Source organism: Phoca vitulina, unplaced genomic scaffold (genome assembly GCF_004348235.1).
Source record: "Phoca vitulina isolate PV1807 unplaced genomic scaffold, GSC_HSeal_1.0 scaffold13, whole genome shotgun sequence".
Taxonomy (NCBI): domain Eukaryota; kingdom Metazoa; phylum Chordata; class Mammalia; order Carnivora; family Phocidae; genus Phoca; species Phoca vitulina.
This window is the reverse complement of record NW_022589716.1, coordinates 7,726,046-7,749,690: the sequence shown is the minus strand read 5'-3', so window position 1 is coordinate 7,749,690 and position 23,645 is coordinate 7,726,046. Positions and strand designations below refer to the sequence as shown.

The following is a 23,645-nucleotide window of genomic DNA, read 5'->3' as shown; positions in this document are numbered from 1 at the left end:
TGCTGTGCCCCCTGCCTCCCACACCCTGGGCAGTGTTCCAGGACAACCCAGCCTCTTCCTGGGCACTGAGTCATGCTACCCAGCTGGCCTGTCCATCCCAGGAGGGCACTTCGGGGCATGCCCCCAGAATACATAGGCCCAGCCAGGGCAGAACAGTCTGGCCAGAAACCATTCTCCCCTTCTCCCCACTAAAAGGCCAAGGCCAAACCTGCCTTCTTGAGACTCCCTGGGAGACTGGCCAGCCCCGAGACCGCAAGACAGTTGGGGCAGGAGCTGAGGTGGGACTGCAGGGGCTTACCCACTCTGGGGCAGACAGCTATGGCAGGCAGGACCTTTCCCACCATCCTCCCAGATGAGGAAACTGAAGCTCACGATTTCTCTGCCAGCTCAGGCAGAAGAGCGGCTAAGGAGAGCTGTGAGCACACACCCACCCCTCTCAGGGGCACAAAAATGGTAAGGCATGGAGGCCATCAGGTCAGCTGCACGAAGGCCACCTCCAAGTCCTCTGAATGGGCCTGGCTGGGTCCCGTCTTCCCTCTGTCACATGAAAACCACACCCGTACCCCACTCATATCCTACAACATTGCAGGGGCCAGGGAAATAGATGCTTGGAGGCAACAGCATTGTAATAAAGACACTGCTTTTATTTAGTTTGATATGTTTCTATACAGAATGCAGAAAACACATCTTAAAATCATATAGAAGGAAATAAAAACATGTCAGTGGTTGGTGAGCACTCAAATGTAAGATTGGCTCTGTGTCACAGAGTCCCGACGGCCATCGCCAGCCCGGGCGCTCAGGGGAGGAGGCTGCCTACAAGGGCATTGTTGCTGTTGTTATTCTGTTCACTGCCCCAGCGCCTCCAGTTGCTATGGCAACAGGCCATTCGGGGCCAGCCATGTCTCTGCATGGCAGTGCCCGATGGTGGGGTTGCTAGGGGCAACGGAGCTGTTTGGAAGGCCTTTCAAAGCCCTCACCTGGAACATTGGGAATTGTTTATTTTTTTGACGAGGTCATCAAAAATAATCTCACCAGGTCAGACCCCACTTGTGCTCAACTCTGGGGCAATGGAGAAACTCCGGCTTGGATCAGGGCGGGGAGGCACGAGACCCAGTCACCAGAGGTCCACTGAGCCCTCAGCCACAGGCCCCCCCCACACACAGGGGCACTGCTCACTTGAGTACCCCACCAAGGGCTGGGCAGCGGAGAGAGGCTGGGCCCTGTAGGGAAAGGCGCAGGGGGAACGCCCTCCTGAGAAGGGCAGGCTGGAGACCCCCTCCTCTCTGACCAGCCCTCCCCTCCTGAGGCAGCACACGCAAATCCTCTGTGAAACAGTCGATATGGCTTAGAAGTGGCTGCTCGGTGTGCAAAGGGAGCCTGGGTCCACCCACCAGCCCTCGATCACGGAAGGGATACATTATTGCAAAAGGCATTCCTCCCTAAAAGGTACCCAAAATAACTCTTAGACATCAAGAAAAGTCATGCTCAAAATGGTTTCTTCCAAAGGAGGAGAATCAAAGCAGAGTGGGCACCCCTGAGTCACGGGACAGAGATGCAGATGGACAGACGGACGTTCTGCTAAAAAAGGCAAAAGAAGCCCAGTGTAATCTGAGAATTTAAACTGTTATGAAAAGAAGGGGGTAAAAAAAAATCAAAATGAGCAAAGCCGTCAGTTCCATGGAATCAACACTAAGAGCTCGTACAAACTGCTGTAAGCATCACCATTTTTAATCTTTTTTTTAATAAAACAATTTGAGGCTGTATAAAAACTTTAGTAAAAAATTAGCTTTGAGAGCCCACAGATTTTTACTATGAACTATTGCTGGCACTCCTCCCCCGCCACCAGACCTTTCCCAGCCCAAGGCCCAGGACTGCAGTGCCAGAGAAGAGGGGTGGGGTGGGTCAGGGTGGGGCTGTGGACTGTTGGGACAAAGCGGCCAAGGTCAAGTGAGGAAAGAGCATCACATGACATAAAAATATTGCATCTTCACCAAAATGTCCCCCACTGAGTGTTTCAAAAACCATGATATTCCTTTCAGGAGGGGAAAAAAAACACAGAAGGGAAAAGAAAATATGTTGATGTGGTCGAGTCCCTCGACCTCCCCAGCCACCCCCACGAGCAGCCGGCCCACCCTGGAGCACCTAGGTTGGGGGCCACGGCCACCACTGCCTCTTGGGGTCCCTTTTCCATGGAAATGAAGACCCCTTGGTGGTGGGCCACTAGCGTGCATGGGGTGGGGGTGTGGATATCCACGGCCAAGAGGCCCCTCCAGCTTCTGGCCCCTGGCAAGAGCGGGAGAGCAAGCCCAGCACCAGGGCCCTGGCCCCAGAGCCACAGCCGGGAGGCCCCCAGTCAGGCTCTGCCATATCAGAGCAACCAAGTTTACAGAGTGTGAAAAAATAGGATTCCTTTGATAAAAAATACTGTCCCTTGGTCTTCTCTAAGTTTGAAACACCCTGGGAGCTTATTTTTAGCAAAGCAATTTCCCATACCCACCCAAAAATTATACATACAAGTTTAGGTAAACAGCAGATTAAATGTAAAAACTTAACCTTAACTTCTGAAAGTCCTTTGAATTTAATCTTTAGCTACTGTTTTCCATGTTACATCCTGCAGCTAGACACACGTGAATAGAAAAAACAGTACAGTTAGTGTTAAAGGCAAAACGCAGAGAGCCGGGAGGCCGCCCAGCACTGCCTGCGAGTTCGTTCACGGCTCCTCGCTCCCTTCATCTACCTCTACTCCAAACAGTGCTTTCAGAGCCAGCCATCCAAACCGCAGCAAAGAATTTTCTATGAACAAACAAAAAGCTGTTAGGCAAAAAATAAAAGTAAAAATGTCCCCAAAGTCTCTCCAGCTGCTTTGGGGTTTTGGAGGACCAGAGAGGGTGGGCTCGGCCAGGCCTCGCGCGTGTCAGTGTGTGCTAGGTCAGGTGTCGGCTCCCAGTGGGCGATGGTCTGCAGGCCACCGGTCTCCACAGACAACACCGTGTTGTCTCCAGGGCCCTGCCCTACCCCTGCCTCCACCCAGGCGCTTGTGGGTTAAGGGGGCACGTAAGGAGGGGGCGACCGGTACGGGGTCATGTTCTTGGGACGGGAGCCCTTGCCCTCCATGGGGGCCGTGAAGGGCGGGGGGGGCTGGTAGGGAGGCGCGTTGGGATCCTCATCCCGCAGGGGCGTGTACTCTCCCACGGTGTCCTGGTTCAGAGGAGTGGTCTCGGGCACGCTCTGGTTGGGGTACTCAGGAGGGGGGAGAGGGGCTTTCTCCTCCTGCAGGATAAGTGGCATGCTGGAGGAGGGTGGAGGCTTGGAGTCATCCAGCTCGTCTGCAAAGATGATAGGCACTCCCTTCTTGATGAAGGTGGCCTGGTCCTCGAGGGTGAGCTTGCCCTTCCGCTTCTTGCGATAGCAGATCATGACAATGATGCCGGCGATGAGCAGAATGGCTGCGACCACGACAGCCGGGATGACCGTGTGCAGGTAAACGTCATCCTCACTGCTCTTCTCGGGGTCCCTGTCCGGCACCTCCGAGGGCGGCGCCTCTGAGGGCACCCTACTGGGCGGCGCCGCGGGGATAAACTGCAGATGCCGGCAGCTGCCCGAGCCTGTCACAGCGATGCTCATGGCCCTGAAGTCAGGCTCCAAGGCGTTGGAGAAGGCGGCCCGAGGTTTCCCGTCATCCTCTGCAATCCTCCGGCTCAGCGCCGCAATCTGCTCCTTGGGGCAGGGCTCCAGGGGCAGCGTGTTGTTAGTCCACTCCACCACGATGGAGCCCCGGGTTATATTCTGCAGGGTGATGGTGCTGCAGTTGCGGTCCCCAAAGGCAAAGGCTAGCTTCTTCACCAGGGCGATCTTCTTGTGGATGTCATTCACCACTGGGGCTGGGTCGCCCATAAACTTGGCCTTGAACCGCGCAGGAGCCCTGTCCCCTTGAGGGCGCTTGTGGACGTGGATCTCGAAGGCATCGACAGCGGACAGGCCCCCCTTGTCTGTGGCGTGCATGAAGTACTCGTGCTTGCCCACGTGGTTGCTGTCGGGCAGGCCATACATGAGCTGGCTATTGCTGTTGAACTGCACCCAAGACTTCTCGCCTACCAGCTGCTGCTCCCGAAGCTTCAGGGTCAGCTTCAGCTTATCGGTGGTGGTGTCCTCGTTGTCATAGAAGGTGTCTGATGGGATCTTCACCTCGAAGTAGGTGCCCACCCACGCATCCACCCTGTCGATGTGGTTCTTCAGCTCCGGCCGCTGGTTGGGTTCTCCACGGGGAACCCCACTTGCGGTGGTGCGGATGCGAGTAGGCGGGGAGGCGGTTTCCAGTCTAGTGATGGGAGCTTTGGTGGTGACCCGCGGCACCGGTCGGGGTGTCCGTGGCTTTTTGGTCGGCCTTCGAGTTGTGGTGGTGGAGGAGTCAGTAGAAGGCGTGGCTGGTTTGGGTGTGGATACTCGTGGCTTCTTGGTGGTAGTCGTGGGAGGGGTGGCGACGGCCGTGGGCTCCACGTAGCCAGGAATGGTCATCGTTGGGCGGATCTGGCCAGGAACCGTGGTGCCAGCTTCTGACACTCGAGTGGGCTGGATGGGGCCTAGGGTTGGGGTCTGAATAATGGCTCCTCGAGTCCGAATGGTGACTGTGGGCTTTCCAGGAACAGGATCTCTGACTGGAGGGGCCATTGTCTCTGTTGGGGGAGCAACGGCTGGAGATGTGGGGGTAGGCACAATCCTGGATGGGGGCTCCTGGATGGCCGTGGTTGGAGGCCCGATGGCAGTGACAGGTGTGGGGGTGGCATGGATCTGCCTCCGGATGCGTTTGGGGAGGGGGGGCTTCTTGTTGGCGATATGCCAACCCACCACAGGGTAGCCAAGCTGGGCAGACATCGCGCCCTCCCTGGCAGGGGCCTCCACACCACGAATATCAGGCACATTGTTCTGGTTCAGGGAGCAGCCCAGCTTCCAAGAGAGCAGGGCCCCATTCTCCACCACCTTTTTCGCATTGCCCGGGCCAGCCATGAAGGCTGACATGTCAAACAGTCTGTTGTTCACCACGGGCACCAGCTTCATGTTGGGAAGCTCCACTTCTGAGAAGCTCTGCATCCTGTGCAGGAGGTCAATCCGTTGCTTTGGGGTCATCTTGGTGAGGTCAGCATCCAGAATGACCGTCAGGACGGTCACAGGCTCGTCGGCAGCACAGGCCGATGACACCACCTCAGCAGGGTCTGGGGATGCCGCCCGCACAGACTGCGGCTCGCTGTGGTCTTCAGGGTAGACCTCAATAGAGAACACACTGGAGGCCTGGGGGACGTGGCTCCCGTTGGCCCCCAGCCGCGTGGCGCTCACTGAAATGTAATGCACACCCTTATCGGTGTCGAGAGGGAGGCCCTCCAGGGTGTGGCTGTGCGGGTCCCAGTGCAGCCAGGACGGCAAGGCCTCTTTCCCCGCTGCTGACACCTAAAAGAGACACCAGCATGAGTTAAGGGGTACTATCGATGCATAAGCTGACAATGATCACAGTAGTTCCTCCCTGGCCCAGCCTGAATTGTGCGACAGGCTGAAGGTGTAACTCAGAATTTCTGCTGGGGGAACCAACTCCTCTCCTGGAGCTCTCCTTCACCTGTCAAGAAAGACTGGGGCTGCCAGATAGGCTAGCTTGGAAGGCAAATGATTGCCCAAGGCCACACTATGGGGCGACAGCAGTGATGGCACTCACACACACATCTCGTCCCAGAGAACTGATGCCGTGGAGCTCAAGAACGTTGCAGGTTTCCACAACAGCGATATGCCCTGCCACCTACTCGCCCACCTGGCCTGCGGAGTCAGGTCCAAGTGTCTCATCCCTTAGCACTCCTTTCCAACCCTGTCTCAGACTTCTCCCTGCCCTCTGTAGACACCACAATTTTGCTCGAGTCATATGCCCTTCCTGCCCAGAAGTGGAAATGCACATGGCCCTGGGTGCAAGGGACAACTCAATGTCCCCAGATGCCTCACTTACAACTACCACGTCAGTTGGACGTACATTCAAGTACAGTGGGACACATCTGGATGGCAAATACAGCTAGCCATATCTAACGTCTTAATTAACCCTGCTTTTCAAACCTCAGGAAAAATGGCAACACCCAGGGTGGGGAACTCTAGAAGAGTGTTGATCAAAGAGTCCAAGGAGCTCTGGTCTCTCTAAGGGAGAGTTCTTTAGTCAACTAAGTTTGGGAAATATACAGAGCCCACCTCTGTCCTTGGAGAGCCCAGGCCCCAGAAGCAGGCCTTGAGGTGCTCACCCCCTTACTCCACTCAACAGCACCTCCCAGGTGCTCCTATTTTAGGGCAGAAGTCCTTTTCCACAGGAACATGACTGGTGATAATCAAGGTACCCAAAGGAATGCTGCCAGAGAAACTTCTACCATCAGCTGACAAGAGGGAAGCAAGGCTTGCCTCTTGCTTGGGCCGATCTATGACTACTCTCACCTCTGGGAAACGCCATTCCTGCCCCCAACCCAAGAAAGGTGGCACCCACTCTCTGGTCTAACGAAAGTCACTCTCAGCTCCACGGTCCTGTTCCATCAAGCCCAGAGACAACAATGGCCAAGAGACGGCACGTCTTAACTGCCAGCCTCAGCCCAGGGATGGCCCTGCATGGCCACTGCTTTTCAGCAGAGGGACACTAAAATGCTTCTCTGCCTGCAGCAGGAAGGCCAGAGGGCTTCTGCTGGGCTCCCTAGAGGCTCTGGTTCCTCAGGATTCCTCTTGCCAAAAGCCAGGTGCCTGACTGGGAAGGAGACCCATACCTGATCTTCCTAGTCAGGACCCATGGCCAGGTGCATGTCATTCCATCAATCTTACCAGAGACTAGATACTTACTCCCCTATAAACAGATTTCCTACCTCCAAAAACCCACGAGAAGACATGTGACATTATTAGAAGTTACTGTTATTGGGGCTGCCCTTTAGTGACTGCTTCTGAGCCACTGAGATCACAGAGGGTCTATGAATAGCTTCTTTTGTGACACCACAGCAACTCGAGGTGCACCACCATCTACCTAAGGCACCACTAAGAACCCCCTTCCTGTCAGTCACCATCCACTGCAAACACACCCAACATTCAGAAATGACAAAGTATCTGTAAACATGGGTGTCTTTAAATCCATGAAAAACACTAAATATATTTTTCCTTTAAAATCTTTTTTAGCTACAAAAATAATACTTATTTCCAATGTTTTGGTTCAGTTATATTAAATATGAAAACTGTCACATCCACATATAAACATGTAAAGCAAAGGCTAAATGCTCTCATTTTGCAGAAAATAGGAAGCAAAGCTGTCAAGGCCCAAATGGAGTAGTCATGGAACCATGAAACGTTTTACAACGGTGGGGTATGGCTTGGGGTCCTCAGAGGCGGGCAGTAGGTGAGCCAGGGTGTAGCCAGGTTTCCAGCAACCCAAGCATGTTTCCTCACCGCACTCCATCCCAATGGCCACCACTGGGATGGCAGGACACCCAGCAGAGGGAGGGCCTAGAATGGAGAGCTCAAGGTGAAGTCATCCAAGGAGACGCCACCTGTAGAGAAGACCAAACAGGGCTGGGAGAGAGACCAGGACAGGCTCTGGCAGTGGGTACCAACTGGCTGGCCAGGCCCAGGGGACGTTCCTGAGTATCCAGGCGGCCATGCCTGTGCCCAGCCCTATGCGTTCCATCAGCACAGACGAGTAAGTAGTCCCACCAGCTACCCAAGGGCACTTGATAACAGAGAAAACTGAGAATGGCCCCACCTCCTCAAGCCTCCCAGCCTGGCTCAATTCCTATTCTGCTGACCCCAACAGCCACAGGCCTGCTGCCAGACATTTCCTAAGGAATAAGCCCAAGCCACTCTTTGGCCAAGGCTCCCACACGGCCACCCTCGGAAGACATACACTTATCTGAACTATGCTAAGTAACATTATTACATGTTAATAACATCTAACAGCCGGGGCACCTGGGTGGCTCAGACGGTTAAGCATCTGCCTTCGGCTTGGGTCATGATCCCGGAGTCCTGGGATCGAGTCCCGCATCAGGCTCCTTGCTCAGCAGGAAGCCTGCTTCTCCCTCTTCCTGCCACTTCCCCCTGCTTGTGCGCTCTCTCTCACAAATAAATAAAATCTTTAAAAAAAAAAAAAAAAAAAACATCTAACAGCCTCTCCAACCTGCACTTCTGCCTTCCCTTCTGCAGATCCTGGCTCCTCACGATCCTGGAGCGTTGGCCATGCCCTGCCACGGGACAGGTGTCCGACCCGCATCTATAAACCTGAAGCAGACAGTTCCCAGGGTCCTGGGTACTCCTCAGACAGGAACGAAAGGTACCAACCTGGAAGTTCTAACATCCATGCATCTCTGAGCATCCTGGTATTGGGAATGTGAGGCCCAGGGAGCACTTTAAGTGGCAGTGATTCGCTTCAATGAAGGGCCACAAGGAGCGAAACAAGTACGAGCTCTACAAGGAATGCAACCAAGTCACAAGCAAGCTGGCATCTCTGCATTTTCAAGGCCATTTGGGGAAAGCCCCTGCACTGGGAAGCCTGAACATGCCTAAAGGGCTGGCAGTGTCCACAGTCCCTGAAGGATTCCACTAACAGTCCCTCCCTCTTGAGGGCACTCAGTTGAGGGAATGCTCTGAAATCCAACACCTGCTCTACCCTGTCAAAGCAGGAGCCCCTCAGCCCAGGGGAACTCCACACATCTTCCCAAGCTTTCAAAACTTCCAAGCTCTAGAATGCTTTTCCTCTCAGGGCCGAAGGGCAAAGCAGGATATGAAAGTTCCTCCTGAGAGACCTGCCCCTGACAAGCCAGGACTCATAGTTCCCTATAACAAGAGCAGACGCGACAGGAAGCCCCATTTCCAGGAGTCCTTGGCTGAATCCCAGTTCCAGGCAGGCTGAAACTTGACCCAACCTCAGCCCTGGTTTTCTCATCTGTAAAAAGGGGAAAACGATGGCATCCTTGTACAATCACAGGGCCAGGCACATGCTGGATTCTCTGTGGGTGCGGTTCCCCGCCCACTCCTGGGCTGAGAGGACCCAGTCTGCACTGTGAGGCTGCTGCAGCAATAGGTTGAGAGTCCACTCCCCGGTCCTGCTTCTGGCCTTGGACCCATCACACACTGTGACCTTTTCTCCCTGGTCATCCCCCAAAGCAGAAGCTCCAAGCATCAAAGGGAAGTGGGGAGGCCACAGGAAGGGGAAGCCAGGACTCTACAGGGGAATAAGGCCCTGGGACCCTCGGGGACTTGCTTGCCTATTGAGAACTATCTGCCAGGAGTGGATGAAAACCCTGAGGGGCCTGGGGGAGGAGAGAACTTGCTGCAGGGGCAACCCAAAGACCAGCATTCACTTCTTCAGTCTCAAACAGATGTGCTCTATCCTGGCATGTTTGCACATGAGATTCAGACTGTCCTTGGAGTCTCTGGGTTTATTCACATAAAGATTTCTGCCCTAGCTGTACCACCCACAACTAACCCTTAATGGCAGGAATGACAGATAAGAGGCAGGAAACAGAGCACCAGCACATGTGTTTGGGTGACAGGCTGGTCCAGGTCATGGGACTCTCCCAGGGTTTCAGATCACTCAGCCCTCCATCACCAGATACCAACACTGCCTTGGAATTGGGGGAGGCAAGGCCTGCTAACCTTATAAAGCAGCCACCTTGGAAAGAAGCCTTCAGGCTGCCAGTGGGAACACCTGTAGGGGGCAGAAACTGCAGGAAGAAGGCTGATTTAAGAAAATCATAGGCTCTAGCTCACAGGTTCACACAGAAAGAGCCAGAAATCTTTCCAATTTCAGCAACCCTCAGAGAAGACATGCTTCTGAGATAGAAGGCAAGCCCACCACTGAGGAAAACAAGATCTCCAACTGCCCCACACCCAGTTTTAGAAATCTTGATCCACAAAGTACATCCAAAAACTAAGAATCAAAACCACAAAACTTGGGCAGACCCTTATGAAGCTCCAAAGACTACCCGCCCAGCAATGCCCACAATGAGTCACCATGACCAATGACTGCAGAACTGCCAAGTGTGAAGGTTTTGGTCACTCTTTAGTCTATATTAGCAGATAACTAGTAACTGACTCCCTGTTCAGTTCTGGGGCATTCTCTCCAACTGCCTCACTGCTGCCCTCTCACACACAGTAGAACGTCAAACACCGGTTTGATAAAGATAGAGCATCTGTTCCAAACACCATGCAACACAAGCAACAGGTCTCATCCCAACTCAGTATCCTAAGCCTGGACAGAGAGCAAATGGGCAGAGGAACTTCCAGTACTTAATCCTTCATCAAAATGCAAGTTTCCAATACCAAAACCAGATAAAGCCACCACGAAGAAAGAGAACTACAGGCCAATATCTCTGATGAACACAGATGCAAAAATTCTGAACAAAATACTAGCCAACTGAATCCAACAATACATTAAAAAAATCGTTCACCATGATCAAGTGGGATTTGTTCCTGGGATGCAAAGGTGGTTCAGTATTAGCAAATAATCAATGTGATATGTCACATCAATAAAAGAAAGGATAAAAATCATATGATCATTTCAATAGATGCAGAAAAAGCACTCGACAAAGTACAACATACATTCATTATAAAAACCCTCAACAAAGTAGGTCTAGAGGGAACATACCTCAACACAATAAAGGCCATATATGAAAAACCCACAGCTAACATCATACTCAATGGGGAAAAACGAGTTTTGCCCCTAAGGTCAGGAACAAGACAAAGATGACACCTCTCATCACTTTCACTCAACATAGTACTAGAAGTCCTAGCCATAGCAATTAGACAACAAAAAGAAAAAAAAAAGAGCATCCAAATTGGTAAGGAAGAAGTAAAATTTTCACTACTGCAGATGACATGATACTATATATAGAAAAGACTCCACCAAAAAACTACTAGAACTGATAAATGAATTCAGTAAAGTCACAGGATACAAAATCAATGTACAGATATCTGTTGCATTCCTATACACTAATAATAATGAAGCAGCAGAAAGAGAAATTAAGAAAACAATCCCACTTAGAATTATACCAAAAATAATAAAATATCTAGGAATAAACTTAACCAAAGAAGTTAAAGACCTGTACCCTGAAAACTAGAAAACACACTGATGAGGGTGCCTGGATGGCTCAGTTGGTTAAGCATCTGCCTTTGGCTCAGGTCGTAATCCCGGGGTCCTGGGATCGAGTCCAGCATTGGGCTCCCTGCTCAACAGGGAGTCTCCTTCTCCCTCTACCCTTGTGATCTCTCTCATGCTCGTGATCTCTCTCTCAAATAAATAAATAAAATCTTAAAAAAAAAAAGAAACACTGATGAAAGAAATTGAAGACAACACAAAGAAATGGAAAGACAGTCCACGCTCACGGATTGGAAGAATAAATATGATTAAAATCTCTATACTACCAAAAGCAATCTACAGATTTAATGCAATCCCTATCAAGATACCAACAGCATTTTTCACAGAACTAGAACAAACAATCCTCAAATTTGTATGGAACCACACAAGACCCTGAATAGCCAAAGCAACCTTGAAAAAGAGAAACAAAACTGGAGGTATCACAATTCTAGTCTTCAAGTTATATTACAAAGCTGTAGTAATCAAAACAGTATGGTGCTGGCACAAACATACAGATCAATGGAACAGAACAGAAAACCCAGAAGTTAACCCATAGTTATATGGTCAATTAATCTTCGACACAGAAAGAAAGAATATCCAATGGAAAAAAGACAGTCTCCTCAACAAATGGTGTTAGGAAAACTGGTCAGCTATATGCAAAAGAATGAAATTATACCACTTTCTTATACCCTACACAAAAATTAAAAAATGGATTAAAGGCCTAAATGTGAGACCTGAAACCATAAAAATCCTAGAAGAGAGCACAGGCAGTAATTTATGACATTGGCCATAGCTACATTCTTCTAGGTAGGTCTCCTGAGACAAGGGAAACAAAAGCAAAAATAAACTATTGGGACTATAATCAAAATAAAAAGTTTCTACACAGTGAAGGAAACAATCAATAAAACTAAAAAGCAACCTACTGAATGGGAGAAGATATTTGCAAATGACATATCCATTCAATGGTTAGTATCCAAAATATATAAAGAACTTACACAACTCAACACCCAAAAAACAAAGAATCCAATTAAAAAATGGGAGGACAAGCAGATTCCACACTGAGTACGGAGTCTATCACAGGACTCAATCCCATGACACTGAGATCACGACATGAGCCAAAATCAAGAGTCAACCACTTGACCAGCTAGGCCACGCAGGTGCCCCTCAGTGGTCCATTTCAAAGTGGCACAGACTGCTGCCCTAGGATACCCCACTGCTTAGGCCTCTAGCAGCCTTCCCTGGCAAAGTCCTTGTCGTCCCTCAGACCTGGTTACTGGCCCTTGACCCCTCAGCTCCCCACCCCTCAGCCAAGTTGCAAAGCTGGGCCAACCCGGAGCCATCTATGGCTGGGTGCCACACGCACCCCCCCAGAGGCACTGACACATCAAGTGACCAAGGCCTCCTCTGCGCAGGCCTACTATGTGGTCTCCTCTGCCTAGGGAGATAGGGAATTGTCCCTCTGATGGAGTCTGAGCCTCCAGCCAAGTTTCAGAGGCCCCCGTGATACATCAGGGTGATCCTGTATCTGGGCCCTGGACTATGACAATGAGACAAATCTACTCTTTGGCCAAGCTCAGCTTCTGTAAATGATGCACACGGACAGTTACATGACTGGGCTGCCGGGAGATGGCACAAGTCAACAGGAAGAACCTCTGGCTTGAGACCAAAGAGCCAAAACTTTGTCCCCACATAAGATGAGGAACCACAGTGGAAGTGGGTATGAGGGGCCTTTGCTTTGCCGAGTAAAGCAGAGCCACACCCACGAGAGACAATCTTTGGTGGACCTGCAAGCCTCAAACCAGCACAAGCCTCAAACCTTGCCATTAAGGCCAAGGCCACAGGATCACATGCTGAACGCAACTTGTCCAGTCCAGCCAGTGCCCTCCAGGTCTGAGTTATGAAGCATTTTACCTGATGTTAACTGTTCTCATCTAAAAACAAAAATTAATCTTTTTTCCGCCAAAAGGGACAGCTTAGCATAGTTACAGCCATTAATAAAATTCTCACAGTCAGTCCCTCAATCCCAATGTCATCTATTTTTACTTTGTCATGTTCTTTCAGCCCTTGTCAGTAAATTTTTTTTTCTTTTTTTTTTTTAAAACACAGAAGTAAAGTCTACACTTCAGTAAGTATTTGAGTTGATGTGTCTGGGCAAATGTCATTCTTACAACCCACCCCCAAGATGCCTTCCCTCGCCAACCCGCATTTCCCGGTGTGCTATGTTCACAAGGGGTCCATTCAGAGCCAGGGAACACCCACTCGAGGCAGGAAGAAACTGCAGTTCATCTCATGCAGGCGGGGACGCCACAGAGCTCTCAAAGCATCCAAAGAAACAGTCCTTTCATGAGTTCCCCTTCCTGGCCAAAAAGAGTACCCATTGTTCTCGGGGGAACAATTGGGGGCCCACGCCAGCAGCTGAGAGCACAGTCCCAGGAAGGGCTGCTCCCAGTCTGCCGACATCTTGGGCTGAGGGAAAGTCCACATTGTCTCCAGGCTAGGAGGATAAGGGGAAGCGGGAATGAAAAGCAACCAAATGAGACATCTGAAGGGGCAGCCAATCATTTCATGAGACGCAATGATGTCTCTCCTGACCACCCTAGAAAGGAGGGGTAAGAACGTCTCCAGGCACGTAATCACCTTCCTCAGCCAGTCCCTCGCTCACTCAAGTCAGAGGAGAGGCACCTGCAGGGAGCTGGAGCCACTCCTGAGGGAGGGAAGAGTCAACTGTGGCCAACTTGGGACAGCTGATGATCTAGCCAACAAAGGCCAAGCTGGCTTCTGTGGGACCCATCCCCACAAACCCTGACAAGGAGGGAGGGCGCTCTAGGGTCTAAAGGCATCTGTGAGAGCAAAGGACAGCTGACCTGGGGTGAGCTTTGCATACAGGTATCCAGTGTGGTTCAAGGGAGCACATGCAAGGACCACCTGCTTTAGAGTGTCCTAAGGCCACAGGAGACAACAGAGTCCTGAGGCACAAGAAGGTCATGCTGGCCACTGGGCCTGGAGGTATCCCACAGCCCCTGCTGGCACCATGTCAATGGAATCCATCTGGGAGTTAAGCTGGGGTCGATAACAGCAAATCGATTCTCGAGGCAGAGCTAGAGAACAGCAGGAGAAGCAAGAGGTGCTGGGCAAGCTGAAACTGAACAAGGGCTGTCTGGACACGAAAGGATGTCAGGCGTGAGGCAGAGCAGAGAGTCTAGGACCTCAGGGCCACCTCCTCCAGGCAGGTGGGTCCCCTCTTCTTTTATTTCCTTGAGGCCTGGTGTGTAAAGTACAGGGAAGCCCTTGCCTTGGGAAGCTGATGTTACCTGATGGGCACATTTGGCTGATGCAAAGCAATACACCCTCTGCCACTGTGACCCCCAGAGTTGCCACAACCTCCTGAAATAGCATAACCAGGGTTCGATGCACACAGGTCAAACAAGGCTTGGCAGGTGGCCAGGGCAGCTCACTTAGAATGAGACTTACTTTTCTATCCCTTCAATAGACTATTATGACTGCTTAGTCTGTGGCAAATACTGACTTAGTCCATCACCAATCCCCATGCACATCCCCTGACCAGTCACAGCAAGAAGGACAACCACACTATCAAATCTCATCCAATCTCAGGACAGGACCCGGCTCTGCTTGTGAATCCTCATTAGGTAACTCGACCACGTCCAAAATGGTTAGAAGACCAACCCTCACCTGGGAACCCCACATGAGACTCGGACAAGCTTAGTCTCACAGGCTTTGACAATCCAAAGCAAGTTTACAGGGGTCCTGAAGGGGTCCTCATTCCCTCTGCCAGCCCATAAACATCTGAGGAGCTACTGTGTGATGGGAGTCAAACATGCAGACTAACAAAAACCAAGAATTTCAAGTACAGAAATTTGCTAAGAAGATAACGTAAGGTTTTGTGGGAAAGCTATTTTTATCAGGGTGGAAGGAAAGGACTCAAGATGAGCCTGAAAGAGGTGACAGGACCCCAGCCAACAGAAGAAAGTGTATGTCAGAGGCCAGGGTAGACTCTGAGCTTGGCATGTCCTTGGGGCAAGAAAGAGGCCAGTGTGGCTGAGACATGATATGCAAAGGGAAAGAGGAGAGAGAGGAGGCCAAAGGCCAGATCACATGGGCCTTGATCCTAAGTGCAACTCAGTAATGGTTGGGGGAAAAGCAGGTGTTAGCAGATTTAAGCTTTACCAAGATAAGGACAACTCTTGCCTCAGTGTGGAAAACAGCCTGAGGGGAGGGAGACAACCTGGGAAGAGGCAAATAAGTGGTAGCTTGGATGATGGTAGTAGTGATGGATACCATTTGGAAGTCACCTCAACAACACTCCTTGGGACCAAGATCTGAAATATTCCTCACATACATAAGAATATCGGGCAAGTCATTAAAAGTCACATTCCCAAAGAATACTTAATGACCATGAGGAAAAAAAAATCAAGCTACAGTGAATAAAAAAAGGTAGGTTTAGGGGTGCCTTGGTGGCTCAGTCGGTTGAGCATCCGACTTGGTTTTGGTCAGGTCATGATCTCAGGGTTGTGAGATTGAGTCCCTGTCAGGCTCTGCGGTCAGCAAGGAGTTTGCTTGCGATTCTCCCTCCCTCTCCCTCTGCCCCTGCTCTCTCTAAAATAAATAAATCTTAAAAAAAAAAAAAAAAAGTAGGTTTAAAAATATTTCCAGTATGGGGGCACCTGGGTGGTTCAGTTGGTTAAGACTCCTCTTGATTTCGGCTCAGGTCATGATCTCAGGATCATGGGATCAGGCCCTGTATCAGCTACACGCTTAGCAGGGAGTCTGCTTGAGATTCTCTCTCTCCCTCTGCCCCACCTGCCCCCTGCTCTCTCTCTCTCTCAGATAAATATTTTTTTTAAGATTTATTTATCTGAGAGAGTGCAAGCGTGAGCTGGGGGAGGGGAAGAGGGAGAGGGAGAGAATCCCCAAACAGACTCCTCGCCCAGCATGCAGCCTGATGGTGAGGCTCAGTCCCACACTGGAGACCAGAACCTGAGCCGGAATCAAGAGCTGGACACTCAACCGACTGAGCGACCCAGGCACCCCAATAAATAAATCTCTTTTTTTAAGATTTATTTGAGAGAGAGAGCACGCACACGTGTGTGCACCAGCAGAGGGAGAGGCTGAGGGAGAAAAGCAGACTCCCTGCTGAGCACGGAGCCCAATGTGGGCTCACAACCCTAAGCTAAATCAAGAGTCAGACACTTAACCAACTGAGCCACCCAGGCATCCCAGACTCTAAATAAACGTTAAAAAAAAAAAAAAAAATTACCCTACAACCCAGCAATTGCACTGCTAGGTATTTATCCAAAGGGTACAAACACAGATTCAAAGGGGCACATGCACCCCAATGTTTATAGCAGCAATGTCCACAACAGCCAAAATGTGGAAAGAGCCCAGATGTCCATCAACAGATGAATGGATGAAGAAAATGTGGTACAAATATACAATGGAATATTACTCAGCCATCAAAAACAATGAAATCTTGCCATTTGCAATGACATGGAGGGAACTAGAGGGTATTATGTTAAGTGAAATAAGTCAGTCAGAGAAACACAAATACCGTATGATTTCACTCATCTTCCGTGGAATTTAAGAAACAAAACAGATAAACATAAGGGAAGGGAAGGAAAAAAAATTTTTTTTTTTTTAAAGATTTTATTTATTTATCTGAAGAGAGAATGGGAGAGAGAGAGCATGAGAGGGGGAGGGTCAGAGGGAGAAGCAGATTCCCTGCTGAGCAGGGAGCCCGATGTGGAAGTCGATCCCGGGACTCCAGGATCATGACCTGAGCCGAAGGCAGTTGCTTAACCAACTGAGCCACCCAGGCGCCCGGAAGGGAAGGAAAAATAAAATAAGACGAAATCAGAGAGGGAGACAACCATAAGAGACTCTTAACTACAGAAAAAAAACTGAGGGTTGCTAGAGGGGAGGTGGGTGAGGGGATGGGGTAACTGGGTGATGGACATTAAGGAGGGCACAGGATGTAATGAGCACTGGGTATTATAAGACTGATGAATCACTGACCTCTACCTCTGAAACTAATAATATATATCAATTGATTTTAAATAAATAAATAACAAAATTAAAATTTTAAAAATGAAAAAAAAAAAATATGGTATGATTCCAAATCTAAGATGTCTGTGTGTGTGTGATACGGACACCTCCTTATGAACACAGAAAATGATAGAAGAGTTCAGTCTGAATGGCAGGAACCACAAGAGATTTTTCTTTCACCCTTTTCTATAACACACATTTATATATCATTATTATAATGAGAAAATAAAAAAGACTTTTTATATAAATATTTATTAATCATGTTTCACATATAGGGAAACCGAAGCTCCAGAGATGAAGTCACGCTTTCTGATCTGATTTCCCACCCCACATAACCCTGATGGTAAGACTGTCTGGAACAAAGAGTCACACATTTTCATCTGTTTTTCTACAGGCTGATCAGCTACTAAATGGTCTGCTTTCTACAGATAAATGTGCTCAGATAAAATCCTGTTTTCCCAGTAAAATCTCTTTACTCCCCTCGTGAATAAGCCTGTTAAATATTTCTCTGCCAGATACAGCAAATACCACTCGCTGTATTGATTCAAGGCACCTCTCGTCAAAACTAATCCATGTAAAACATTCCAGTGACCACTGGAACAAGGGCAACCACTACAGGGTTTGGCTACTCAGAAGATCAAATCTGAAGGTGGACAAGAACTGTACCTCCAAAACTGCCACTATTCTTTTTCTAATGGTCAGACTAGCATCTGGCTTGCTGGGGCATTAATTACAAAGATGACATGGAAAACTTCTGCAAACTAGAACAAGCTCTGTGGAACTAAGCCAGGATCTTTAGAGTAATGACCGCCTCTGAGATCAGAAGGCCACCCTGAGAACAAGCCATGACCTAAAGAGAAGGGGGCCGGCAGGGAAAATGAAGGGAGCACAGGGAAGGTGCAGGTAAGGAGTGGGTCCGCCCAGATTCAAGGGAAAGCGGCATAGATTCGCCTCTCAGTGGGAAGAGTGGCATAGCATTTGTGACCATGTCTAATCTAGATGCCTGGGGCTTGTGGGTCAGAGAGGAGAAAGTTGGTAATAACCCACCAGAGGCTGTGTGTGCTTTGATGAATAAGTACAATGAAGTGTTGCTATACAAGTTACCAAGCCAGGCCTTAAGAGACTGGCAGCTTCCACTTCCTGTTTCTTAGAACCCAGCTAATTGTGCTATGAGGAAATCCAAGCAGCCCAGGGAAAGGTCTACATGGAGAGGAACCAAGGACCCTGACCAATAGCCCTGGCTAAGCTCCCTGTCAACAGGCAGCACCAATTTGTCAGCCATGAATGAGCCATCTTAGAAGTTGACCCTCCGGCCCCATATGAGCCACTCTAGCTAGTGCCATGTGAAGCAGAAACGAGGTTTCCAGATGAGCTCTGACTCCCTGAATTCCTGGCCACAAAATTGTGAGCAAAACAAACTGGGAGTTTTAAACCACTAACTTTTGGTGGTTTAAACACACCAAAAGATAACCAGAACACTATGTGTTTGCAGAAGTCTAAAGGCAAAAGAGATATAAAAACTACCAACACAAAATACAAATCTTGGGATATTTTTAGTTCATTTTGAAGCCACACCTCTAGGGGAAGAATTCTATAGGACAACTATGGCCAAGAGCCAAATGTGGCCTACCACCTGTTTTTGTATGGCCTATGAGCTAAAAATGGTTTTTGCATTTTCAAATGATTGAGAGAAAAAAAAAATCAAAAGAATATCTTTTGACATGCGAAAATTATATGAAATTCCAATTTTAGTTTTAGTGTCCATAAGTAAAGTTTTATTGGAACATGCTCATGCCCATTCATTTACACATTATCTATGGCTACTTTTGTACTATACTGGCAGGGTTGAGGAGTTGCAATAGAAACCATACGGCCTGCAAAGCCTAAAATATTTACTATCTGGCCTCTAAGAGAAAGAGTTGACCTCTGCTCTAAGACATGTTCATAACTTGAGGGGTAGACCCTACCCATCATGTGGCCACCGTGCAAACTCACTCAGGATCCAGGGGAAATTCCAAGGACCCACAACCCCAGACAAAGGGATGGTGCTTCTTGACACAAGCTTCCTATTTCACCTGATTTCCATCTTGGGCCAGCCAAGACATTCTTCTGTCACATGGGTCTCAGGTCCCCTTGTTCTCTGGATTGCTTCACCAAAGAAGATGGGGCGAGGCTGAAGTCTGCATACTAATACCAGGTTCTTAAGTGATCAAATACATTAGTAAACATACAACACCAAATGAGAGCAAAACTCCTATATTTACTTATACCTTTATTATAAAAATAGGTTCAAATCATTTCAAAGTCCTGTATTTCTTGGGTTTAATACCATGGTTAATGAAAGAAGACCTTTTTCTACACATAAGCCCTTCCATCAAACCTAACCCTATGACCATGAAAGTTTCCAAACCACAGATGTAAAGGCTTTTTAATGGTAACACCTTCAAAAACGGGAGCAAGAATAAAAGTTTAGATGCTATACAGAGATATCTGGGGACCCTCTTGTAAGTATCAGTGGTTGTCCCTCTCTTATGGTAACTGCACAGGTCCTGGAAGAACTGAGTTCAGAACTGCTGGAACTCAGAATGGAAAGCGAAAAAAACAAAAACAAGCAAACAACTAAAACCAAAATGCAGATGAGAATTCTTCCCCATTCACATAAGCTTTATATCCAGTCTCACCTTGATGAGTTCTCCATTGGAGGCAATTAAATCTGTTGGAATGGTCACTCGAAATGAGCGCCCAACGACAGCCGTGCCATCAGGAATGCCCACCACTGTGGGAACAGCCTCGTGAAGGTCTGAGAGCACTGAGTGCATGGACGCCTCGAGCTGGTTCTCCCAGTCCCTGCCGGCCTCTGAAGGCCAATGGGACTGAGCCACGGCCACAGAAAGCAGAAGGAGAAAGGTCTTCCCCCAGAGGGGGAGCAGCAGCCAAAGGCCCGCAGACATCGTCATCCCGGCCTGGGTCTGCTCAAGCCGACAATCTCACTAAGAAAGGAGGCAAGTGACTTGGTCCCAGAGCTGGGTCTTCACCCTCTGCACACCTGCTCCATCCCAGGGCCTGAAAAAAAAGACAGTAGACTCAGACTTTAGCCGACCCCATGGTTTCCAAGTTGTACACGGCAGTTACTACCCCCTAAGGTTAACAAAAACATCTACCCTGAGTTGGATCAAGTCTCACCCTGTGCTGTCCAGTACAGTACAGAGCTACATGTGGCCGTTGAGCACTAGAAATGTGGCTGGCCCATTAAGGGCAAAATACACACTGAATTTTGAAAAGTTAGCATAAAAGAGGAATGTAAGATGTCTCCTTAATACTTTTAAAATATTGATTACATATTGAAATGATATTATTTTGGATATAAAATATATTATTAAATGTTAAGTAAATAATTACATTAATAAATGATAAAGAAATGCATTAAATAAAATACATTACCAAAATTAATTCCTCCTTCTTATTTTTATTTTTTCATGTGGCTACCAGAAAATATTAAATCACATGTGTGGCTCACATTATATTGCTGTTGGGCAGTGCTGCTCTAGACCTAACTCCCAGTTTATAGCAAACACAGGAGTCATGAAGACACAATCAGACAAATCTAGAATATGGGACCTTCTACAAGATAACTGGCCTGGTCTGTCCAAATGCTGACAACCCTAAACACAAGCGGGCTGTTCTAGATTTAGAAACAGCAACCAGATGTAGTGTGTGCATCTTGACTGGATCTGGATTCACTTAAAACAAAAAATTAAAAAACTTCAAGAAAGAAAAAACACAAAACCCCAGCTCCAAAAGGAGTAATTGGGGAATTTTGTCTCTGGGCTGGAGATTGGATTTATTGTTAATTTTCTTAGGTGAGATGATAGTAGTGTGGTTCTATAAGAGACTGTCCTTACTTTTGAAGGATTTAGGGCTGAAGTATCAAAAATCTCTGCAATTTACTTTGAAATGTTTCAGGGGGAAAAATTTTTTTTGTATATATAGAGACCAAGCAATGTGGATAATGTAACAATTATGAAGTCTTAAAACAATGCTTTTGGGGCACCTGGGTGGCTTGGTTAAGCACCGGTTAAGTGTTCAACTCTTGATTTTGGCACAGGTCATAATTTCAGGGTTGTGAGATCGAGCCCTGCATCTGGCTCTGCGCTGGGCATGGAGCCTGCTTAAGATTCTCTTTCTCCTTCACCCTCTGCCTCTCCCCCCCAAAAAAACAAAAACAAAAAACAAAAAACAATGCTTTTGAAGAGACTAGAAAACCAAGTATTTGCACAGACAAGTTCAGCAACTGCTCACTCCTCACACCCCAAGCACTAACCGTAGGACTTGTTTATGAAACCCGTATTTGCAAACTCAGTGCCAGTGAACACAACTCATTTGGCCTCTCTTGCTCCCTACCCCCAAAAGAGAGATTAGAACCCTGCACATTGTCCCTCATACTTCTGACTGGCTTCAGTGCAGGCAGCTCAGAACGCCTGCCCTGAGGCTGAGAGCCACACAGATGCATTATGGGACTTGCTGGGTGTCCTCAAGGTGACCAGAGCAATTTCCCATTCTAGAAAAGAAGCAAGCCCTGCCCTGAGCCAAGCTGCTGAGGGGCCACATGTTATTTTTTTGACTGGGGTAATGCAAAGTAAATAATATTGCTAAAAAAAAACAAGGTCCCTGAAGTGGGCAGTGTACTGTAAAGTCAATGCAAATCCAAGCCAATTCCAACATGGCTGGGGTTTTTTTTGTTGTTGTTTTTTTTTGCTATTGATTTTGCCATTCCTGTTCCTACATTGTTTTTGAACTAAAATTCATGAGACAGTCAAAACCCAAGTAAAATAATTTTGAAGGTTGGGAGTCCTAGCTTACCAAACAAAGACTTATCATAAAGCTACTTATATTTAAAGCAGCATTACAGCGGCAGAGTAGAAGTGCACTGTGGAACCAGAAAGCCCAAAATCAGCTTGCAAAGGAGCTGTTCAAAGGCACCAGGACCAGTGGCCATCTATGAAGAAAATCAAGTACAATTAGGGTCCTCCCTCACTTCTCCATCATAAATAAGATAAAACCCAGGTGAATTAGATATACAAATGTAAAAAACAGAACTTTAAATTTTTTATTTTTTTTTTTAAGATTTTTATTTATTTGTGTGAGAGAGAGAGAGCACACAAGCAGGGGGGGAGCGGCAGGCAGAGGGAGAAGCAGGGCTCCCCGCTGAGCAGGGAGCCGGATGTGGAGCTTGATCCCAGGACCCAAGATCATGACCTGAGCCGAAGGCAGACACTTAACTGATTGAGCCACCCAGGTGCCCCTGATTTATAAGTATTTTTCTATGAAAATAACTTTATAAACAGCAGTTATACCTAGCCCTAGTTATTTTTTAAGATTTTACTTATTTATTTGACACAGAGAGAGAGCACAAGCAGGGGGAGTGGCAGAGACAGAGGGAGAAGCAGGCCCCCTGCTGAGCAAGGAGCTGATCCTGGGATCATGACCTGAGCTGAGGGCAGACAGATGCTAACTGACTGAGCCACCCAGGCGCCCCAAAATTTTAGAATATAGTAGAATGTCAGGGTAAGAAAGGATTTCATTTAACAAGACATAAAAAAGCATAAAAGAAAAAAACTGGACTTCCACATCTAAGAAGATGAGGTAGACATATTTTTCCCCTAGTTTCCCACTAAACACAACAAAAAATCCTAGACATCATATATAAACACGAGACTCTAAAAAGTCAAGAGAAGAAGGCAGACCAGTGAGGTACCTCAGGACCCAAGGAATGACACAGTGGTGAGTTCCCTGGGTTTTCTTTTTCACTCAAACATCCCAGATGTGGAGCTGAAGATGCTGGCAACCCAGAAATGCCAAAAGATGATACAAAAGAGAGTCCCAACAAAAGTCTGCTCTCTTTAGCCGAAGGAGCAGGAAGGGGGTAGCATAGCAAGACAGAAAACATTTAGACAGTAACAGCTCTATTCTAGCCAAACACCACAGAAAAAACTATGGCCCCACTCCCACCCAAAGGCCAAATGGAGAGCCTTAGACTTCCACCCTCATGAGGTTGTAATAAGGCTCCCTAACATCCCCACTGGGGTGCTATCAGAGAAGGCCAAGTAGGGAGCCGGGACTTTTACCCCCACTGGCCAGTAACAATGTACCACCTGGCCTACTCCTCTAGTCCCTCAGTGTCAGTGGAAACCAAACCTAGATTTCTATGCCCATCCGAAGAGTAACAAGGAGTATCTCCCACTTCCTGCAGTGCTGGTGTCAGAGAAGAACTAGTGTCAGAACGTTTACCACTGCTCAATGGTAAAGAGGGAACGAGAATTCCCACCCCTACCCAGCAGTTAACAAATACTTCACCAGGCTTCAGGTGTCAAAAAAGGCTGAGTGGGGCAAACAAACAAAAAAATCCAACTCTTAAATAGAACAAACTGGTAGCTGCCAGAGGGGAAGTGGGTGGGAGGATGGG

The 23,645-nt window shown here is 48.3% G+C and overlaps 1 protein-coding gene across 2 annotated transcripts in view; it reads right to left on the bottom strand.

The window, feature by feature from the left end:
- Positions 1-614: 614 nt before the first annotated feature.
- DAG1 (dystroglycan 1) overlaps positions 615-23,645 on the bottom strand; it is a 69,080-nt gene continuing 46,049 nt past the window's right edge. For both annotated transcript variants that reach the window (XM_032411294.1, XM_032411292.1), the window contains exons 2-3: positions 19,864-20,245; positions 615-5,442 (exon numbers count right to left, since the gene is read on the bottom strand). In XM_032411294.1, coding sequence (XP_032267185.1) covers positions 3,043-5,442; positions 19,864-20,139 — 2,676 coding nt within the window. In that variant the 5' untranslated portion in view covers positions 20,140-20,245 and the 3' untranslated portion in view covers positions 615-3,042. The remainder of the gene's footprint in view (positions 5,443-19,863; positions 20,246-23,645) is intronic.